This window comes from Terrapene carolina, unplaced genomic scaffold (genome assembly GCF_002925995.2).
Source record: "Terrapene carolina triunguis isolate 2854851 unplaced genomic scaffold, T_m_triunguis-2.0 Scaffold236, whole genome shotgun sequence".
NCBI lineage: Eukaryota > Metazoa > Chordata > Testudines > Emydidae > Terrapene > Terrapene triunguis.
In genome coordinates this window covers 15,857,914-15,866,345 of record NW_020664587.1, presented here as the reverse complement: position 1 = coordinate 15,866,345, position 8,432 = coordinate 15,857,914, and the positions used below count along the sequence as shown (strand labels likewise).

Sequence of the window (8,432 nt, the reverse complement as noted above, 5' to 3'; positions counted from 1 at the left end):
CATTCCTGACGATCTAACAATTCACCACTGTGTTCTGGCATTTTGCACTCCACAGTTCGAGATAAATCTTAGATCTACTACTTGAATACTCAGACCATCCAATGACATATGTGAAAACATTGAAAGCTGTCCAAATAGCATTAACACAGATCAGTTAGGTCAAATTAAAAAAAGAATTAATTAATAAAGCTGAAGGACTTTTTATTTTTTACACAAGATTCAAACACAATTTTTTTTTAACTAGGACTAAATCTTTCTAGAAAAATTAGGTTATAGTTTTGTAATTGGCAGCCTGCTGCAGAAAATCAAGCATTCGATCTATGATCATGGATATATGGAACCCTATTGGATTTTGCCATGTTAGCAAATTGCAAAGTTTTCTCAAAGGTGATCAAATTATATTGCTATTTTAAAAATAATTGTAAGCTCTAATCTATCCGCCATAGAATGTGCAATAAACTGTGCATTAAATTTTAATTTGATTGTAACACTAGGCTATATTATATTATCATTGATTCCTTAAGCTATAACTTTCAATGTTACTGAATTATTAGAACAACTTGATACTTTAAATTCAAATCAGATTTTTTTTTAAATAATTGTGAGCATAGTTCACAGAAAACTGTTGCATTCAGCACTATATGTGTAACACTTGGAATTAACCAGCTAATGGTGACCATGCAGGTGACCCTTAGGTGATAAATGTTTTCCCACAGACTAAAGCTATGTCTTCACTGCAAAAAAGGGTCTGTTGATACTGGGATAGCTAACTCATAAAATCCAGGGAGCGAGGGGGGCCTCTGTAGTTTTTGAACTGGATGTAGCTAGTCAAGATAACCCCACGTGGGGGTATAGGATTGACCTTGACCAACTACATTCAAGTAAAAACTACCTGTGTGCTGTCTCCACTATGATTTGATATCAATATGGCTACCCTGAAGAAGACAGCCATACTTTAGTCTAGCTCCCAGATAACATTACCCAGAGAACAGTAAATGGTAGTTCTTTAAATGGTAGTCACGCAGCGTTTAAGAAGTGATTAGCAAAAGCACAACCCACCAAATGAATAGTGTTCTCTGCAGGATCTTAAGACATCATCTTAAATTCACTCGGAAGCTAATGCTGGTGGAGAATTCATCTCTCCCTGCAAATATATTACATCAGTTCTTGGCTTCTGCACTGATTGCCTCCAGGTTTTCAGGTAAAGTTTAAGATACTAGTTTTGACTTATAAAGCACTACATGGCCATGGACTTTCCTACTGGAGATACCTCTCCCCCTGCCACACTGCTAGAACTTTATTGGGTTAAGGAGAAAAATATTGGCAAAAGCCCCTCAACTTTGGAACTCAATCTTTCCACTCTCCTTGGCAAGAAACAGGTAGAGTTTGCTGATCTTCCACACAGGCTGCAAAGCTCATCTTTAGGGTGCTGTCTAACGGGGTGAACTGGGAAGGGGTGAAGTAATTCTTTCAGCTGTGTTATTCATTAGCGTGAATATATTGTGCTAGATTTGTCTGTTTTTTAACAAAATATTAAAGGCACCCAGAGTCTTATGTCCTTGTTCTTATAAATCCAAATAATAAATAAAAATAAGTAATTGGGATTAACTCCAGAGATAACCTACTTGCCACCCACCCCACTACTAAAGTGAAGAGTTTTTAATCAAGATTAAATATGGCCTTTTCTTTTTGTAAAAATCATATCACTTCTGATTCAGACAGTTCCAGTTTCAACACTCCAACAGATGAAAGCTCCATTGTAACTCACATAGTAACAAAGCGCCCTTGAATAAAGTTTAACTTTTAAGACAGTTTGTTCCCCCTCTCCCCAAGATATAGCTTGTTTTTTATTGTGGTCCTAACAGGTTACTGGTCATTAATACAGGAACTGTGAGGAAGACAAAAATCTAATTCTTGTGTAATTTAAATGACATTTTAAACCTGCTATACAAAATTTTCTGAAACAGTAAGATTTTAGAAACCTCTTTTTACTTAATTAAAATATCAATATGCCTAATAATTAATGTTCTTCCACCACAGTAGGTCCAAACAATTTTTGACCTATTTAATCAAATTAAGTTCACAACTTTTTTTTAAGTCAGCAAAACACTATTTTTGAAATGATGAAAAACGTTGAGAACCTCTGATTTATTTTCTGAGCCCCCCCATGCTATAAAAACTCCACGGCCCACCTGTGCCACAATAACTGGTTTTCTGCATATGAAAGCCAGGGCTGGTGTTAGGGGGTAGCACAGGGGCCCCCATGAACCTACATTGCTCAGGCTTCAGCCCCATGTGGCTGGGCTCAGGGAACTGGGCTTCAGCTTTCTGCCCTGGGCCCCATCGAGTCTAATGCTGGCCCTGCTTGGAGGCCCCCCTGAAACCTGCTCAAGGCTCCCTAGGGGGTCCCGGACCCCTGGATGAGAACCAGACATAAATGATCAGCTGATTGACTCATTTATACCCGCGTCCCTACAATCAGCTCCATGGCAACAGCATTTTAACATATTTAACTTAGAAGTTCACAAGTGCATCACCATCTTCACCCAAAAATGTGTTAAACTTAACATTAATCAATCTACTACTTACAAACAACTGCTTGGTGCCACGTTTCAGCTTTTCTAATATTCCCAGTCCCCGGTTCACTTGGTTCTATCACTTCCATGCCAGTACACCTACCTCCAATTTCTCATCTATGTTAGTTATTTTAAAACTGTGATGTTCTAGTTAAATTATGAGCATTTACCTTAATGTTGCACTTTGCTACAAGCAAATCTACTGTAGCCTTGTAACAGATAATGTGATAGAACTGAAAAACAGAAGCTAAGCAAAGTTTACATTAACATTTTATTACAAAGTTTGTATTGACCTTGAGGTAAATGAATAAATCAACTTCCAAGACATTTACACAGTACAATCTCTTCTGAAAACAACATGAGGTGAAACAAGACTCAAATTATTTTGGACGTTGGTACAGTTTAAGGTGTTGATATTTAAACTCTTAAAAAATACCTACTTTGTACATTTCCTCTTTTACCAAAACCAGATCTTATTATGAAGAAATGGAAACTATGTTATAAGAACATACAAGAGGCCATTCTGGGTCACACCAATGGTCCATCCAGCCCAGTATTCTGTCTTCCGACAGTGGCCAGTGTCAGGTTATTCAGAGGGACTGAACAGAATAGGCAATCACTGAGTGATCCATCCCCTTTCGTCCACTCCCAGCTTCTGGCAAACAGAGGCTAGGGACACTCAGAACATGGTGTTGCATCCCTTTGCCATCCTGGCTAATAGCTATTGATGGACCCATTCTCCTCATGATATAATGTACTCAACATGAGGGTATGGGTAGTCAGCAAAACTGGCTAGGAGTTTTTTTTTAAATATGTTCAGATTGTTGAAATTCAGACTTAATAATATGCCACCAGATCAATACAATCCACGGCCTCCTAAAATGGCTCTGGCTCAGTCGTATCCCTTACTAAACAGGGCTACAATTAATATCATCTAGACTAATTTTTCCAGGACCAAATCCAGCATGAATTTAACTCCTTGCATCAGTCACAAATGTAAGCATCTGTACAGCAAAAGAGATGAAGATGCTTCTTTACACAGGAGAGTTCAAACCCATTTTCATGTTTACCAGTTGTGGGTAATTACAATCCTAAGAAATTCCTGAAGCTCCATTTGTTATCGAGCTACCTGATATGCGCTGAATAAGCATAGCCTAAGACAAAACTTTCCTCCTGGCTTTCCCTGCGAGCATTCATGCGGGGAACCACTTGGAGGTAATATCCTTTTGACAATGGAAATTTAGGTTTCAGTGTATTAGAGAGTCTCAGACAGCAGTGAGTGTCACATCCTATATCTAATACTACTAAATCACAAAAACTAGCTTTCAAGATAAGTGGGGCAGCAAAGACTTTTGATCAGACTGCTAATTTAACCCAAATCCACCCTGAAGTAATGGATAGTATTTTCGCTCTGGACTCGTGCCCACAAATGCTACACAATGACTGGAGAAGTGTATCGGCTGCCGCTGGACATGCTGTGAGGAACGCCAGGAGCTGGGAGTCCTGGTGCCACAGATGAAGAACACAGATCACACTCCGAGAGGCAGAACCATGCTGGAGAGGACACTGAAGGATGCCATCCGCTGACAGTATGTGGAAAACCTGAACTGGAAGCCGGACCAGGGCAAGGCGTTCAAGGTGACATGTAAGTGGGATGCCAGCAACCACTTCCGCCCGGTGGAAGCTTCACCAGATTTGCTGACTGGAGGTTCATCTACAGGACCCGGCTCAACTGCATTCCGCTGAATGGAGCCGTCCGCCACGGGAATCAGGACAAGTGATGTAGGAAGTGCGGCAATGCCAAGACACTACTCCAAGTCCAGTGTAGCTGCAAGCCCCATTCCAGAGCCTGACAGCTGCGACATGTCATCCAAGACTGCCTGATCAGAGCCATCCTGCCACCTGCAGGGAAGGTTGCCGTGAACTCCACCATCCCCAGAACTGACAGACGACTGCAACAGGACAGTGTCATCATCAACGAGGCCGGAAGAAGGTCATCATGGTGGACGTCACAGTGCCCTTTGAGAACAGGACCCTGGCCTTCCGCGATGCCCGAGCTTGAAAGCTGGAGAAATATGCCCCTCTGGCACCTTGAGAGCTAAGGGTTACCAGGTTCAGACACATGCTGATCATTGGAGCCCTGGCCAATGGGCCCCAGTAATGAGCAAGTGTTGCAGCTCGGCTGATGTGGCAACTCATGATGTAGGACACCATGAGATGATCGAGGGACATCTACATAGAACACATCACCGGACATAGGCAATAGCAGTAGGAATGACCTGGAGTGCTGATGAGAAGCACAGTAAGGAAAGGAACTGAAATACCTCCCTGATGGATTGTATTTTCTAAATGGACAACCTACCCTAATTCTCAATTACTGAGGGACAATCTTCGCTCATTTATATATTTTGCTTTCCACGACCAACTCTCTGTACAACTTTTTATGGGTGATATACCCGAATACTTGGATGCTAATATCTAAACTGTAGTCTTAAATTTATGTTACTGCTGATTATGTACTATATGTACCATATGACTTTTAAAATCAAATTTTGTATTTGTAGATAATTCAAGCACTATATCCAGATGTACAGATGCTCTTTTCTCAACCTGTGTATTATATAATTTTAACATTAGCTTTAATAAAGATTTTAAATCTGTTATCAAAAATACACATTTAATAACATGGAGGGAGCCAAAGACTATATGAAATACATGGTGCATAAATGCTGAGTAACTATATACTAGTTATAATTTGTAAGAAGATCATGCAATAAAATGAAAACATTAAATACTTTTTCATGGTGAGCATGGTTACACAATGAACAGAGCAGGCTACAATTAGACAAGGTTTTTAAAAAAGGTTCTAAAGTCCATCAGTTACACAACTGTTAATAATGTGTCTCATTTGTTTTATATAATAGACGTTAGCAAGTGCTCACTTTATCAATGACTGAGCCAAGGTAATATTTTATTGCACCAACAGAAGTTGGTAAAAGAGACAAGCTTTTAAGATAAACAGAGCCCTTCCTCAGTGACTATCAATTTCATAGGACAGCTTCCATATTCATGGCAACAACATCTCAAAGGACTCATCACATGCCAGCTTGCATAATATAGCAACCACTATTTGGTCTAGAAAATTTCAGTTATGAGATATACCATTCTTTTTTTACCATGTGTAGACAGCTCTAGAGAACAAAATATAACATTCTGCTATATTTCCTATGATTAAGGTTTTATCAATAGTACCTGCAATTATTTCAGTTTAGTAACTAGCCATCACTAAACTGAAATAATATCAGACAAAGCTTGTCCTGTTCAAATTCACACAAATTAAGATTAATAAGCAAATAAACAGGAAATCATACAATATCTTAACCAACATACGCAACATTGTGGAAGCAAAACTTTGCAAAATTCCTCTCACCCAGAATACATATTAAGCTGTTTCAGTAAAATACCTTTTCCCCGACCCCAAAATCATCATGATAGAGGGAAAATAAATTCTGAGCCCAGACTGGGTTTATCAGGCAGGGCTGGTAAAAAGCAAAGGCTACAGATATCCCATAAGAGAGAGGTCTTACTCCCCCAAGAACTTCAGCAAGGGTTTGACAGGCAGGTTCATGATATTATTGTCTCACCCCCGCTCAGTCTCAGTGGCTGCCTGAAACAACTTCTGGAAACTGTACATAACAATGGTGCTTGTTACCAAGGCGAAGCCACTCCTGGGGGTCAGAGCAGAGCAATCTAGATGTAGATTGACTCTTGAGTCCGTCCCCACTTGGGTCAGTGTCTCGGGATGGCTTCAACGGGTCCCCAGCTCAGTGAGAGACACTCCGGGGTAATTCCACAAGGCAGCAGCCAGGCGTCTCCTTCCTCACCCCAACCCCCGCACAGACGCTGTGTGCCCCTAGTACTTCCCAGTGCCCGCCCCTCGCCCACCCCCCTTAGATCTAGGTCCCGGCCTTCGAGTCACCCACCGAGCCCCTGATACACGTAAACAGCCCCCCGAGACCCCCTACCAGCGCTTACCCTCGGAACTCACCCCAGCCCCCGCGACCGCCGCAGCTGGGCCCCTACGGTCCCACATCCCGCTGCCCCCACCAGCCTCTTCGGCCCCCGCTTCACCCCAACCCCCAGGGCTCGGAGCTCGGCCCCCCCCCGCCCCGGACCTGGCGCCCCCGCCCTCACCTGCGCTGCCGATTTCCATTCATGGAGCTGGGGGCGGCCGTTCTCAGGCTGCGGGATCAGGATCCTGCCTCTCCCCACCGGGCCGGGCGCGGCCCCCTCTCTCCCCGCGGCGCCGGGTCCGGCCGGCCGGCCCGGGGAGCGGGGCTGTGAAGCAACGGCAGCTGGGCGGCCTCCCTCCCCTCAGCCGGTGCCAGCCGAGCTCAGGCGGCGCGAGCTGGGAGCGGGAGCTCAGGAGCGGAAGTTGCGTGGCCGCCAGCAGCCCCGGCTCGCGCTCCCTCTCTCTCTCTCTCTCTGTGTGTGTCTGTCTCTGCCCTACCGCGCGCCGGAAGCTCCACCCACCCCCGCCCGCACGCCGGTCGCGCTCACTTCCGGCGAACCGCTTCCGGCTCCGCCCCCGTCTGTTAATCCGTGACGCAACGAAAGGGCGTGCCCGGAAGTGGTAAAAACAGAGGGCGGGGCGGGTGAGGTGACGCAAAGCGGGGGGGGCGGAACTTGGGGTGACGGGGTCGGTACTTCCGCTGGCGAGCGGCGGGCAGTGTCTGGTAATAGCCTGGTGCCTCGGACGCCTGGGTTCCGTGGATAGTGTCCGCAGCTCTGGCCAGTCGGACGCCTGGGTTCCGTTCCTGGCTCGGGGCGGGGGCGGGGGCGGGGCAGGAGTCCGGATGCCTGGGCTCAGGGCTTGGCACCGGCTCCGTCACTCAGCTGCGGAGCTGTAAGGGGAGGCTGAGGCGAGCCAGAGGCACCAGCGGGCTGACAGCGGGGGGGGGGGGGAGCGAGAGAGTCGCTGTCCGCCGGGGGGGATCTGAACAGTTTTAAAACCAGTTCAGTTCCAGTCCGAGGTTTGCTTTGGGGCCCCCTGCGTCATTTCCGCTGAGCTGGTCTTGTACCAGTTTGTTGTCCCCACGTCCATGGAGGGGTCGTCCCAAGGCTCTTCACCCCTGAGGCAAGATAACCTGCTTAGCAGGATGGTCCAACAATGCCCGAGCCCGCGCTGCACTTTGGCTTGCGCTAGGTGGCTAGTGTGACCAATTGGGGGTTCGGGTCTGGCTCTACCATTTCTGAATTGCGGAGATGTTTATTAGCTGTATGATGAAATGACTGTCATGGCAAGCCTGTATGTATGTGGATGTCCCATGTGTTAGCGGAGTTGTGTCACGTCTCTGGCAGGCCCAGGGACCGTGGTGAATGATCAGCGCTCAGTAATTGTCTGCTGCCAATAGATTTGCTCAATGTGGGAGAAGACACGTCCTCCTTCTCTGTGAAGGAAAGGGGGGTTTGGGGAGTAATGGAAAATTACTAAAAGGTAGAACAAAAGAAGCAGCAGATGCCAGCTGGAGTCTGTAAAGGATCAGAGAGGGGAGGTCAGAGAGCTGCCCAGGGGAATGAGCTGTTTTGCCCCAGATTAAGATGAGGGAGGCAGTTTGCGGGGGGCGGGGGTGCAGAGAATCTTGCCTACCTACAGAACACAGATGATCTCCCAAGGGAATGGGAAGCTACTGAGGAACGTTATGGTTAAGCTGTCCAGTTGTTTTGTATGATCTATGCTCTCCTATGCTTTACATGATTAAATATAAAGTAGATTGAACAAAGTGTGTGTTGACTGATTCACAACTATTGCATGCCCCTGAGAGAGTTAAACTGTAACCAGACGCTTCACACTGT

At 45.3% G+C, this 8,432-nt stretch overlaps 1 protein-coding gene across 1 annotated transcript in view; it reads right to left on the bottom strand.

The window, feature by feature from the left end:
- Positions 1-6,945, bottom strand: part of LOC112108702 (argonaute RISC catalytic component 3) — a 49,308-nt gene extending 42,363 nt beyond the window's left edge. The window contains exon 1 of the mRNA XM_024202910.1: positions 6,771-6,945. Coding sequence (XP_024058678.1) covers positions 6,771-6,789 — 19 coding nt within the window. The 5' untranslated portion in view covers positions 6,790-6,945. The remainder of the gene's footprint in view (positions 1-6,770) is intronic.
- Positions 6,946-8,432: the final 1,487 nt, after the last annotated feature.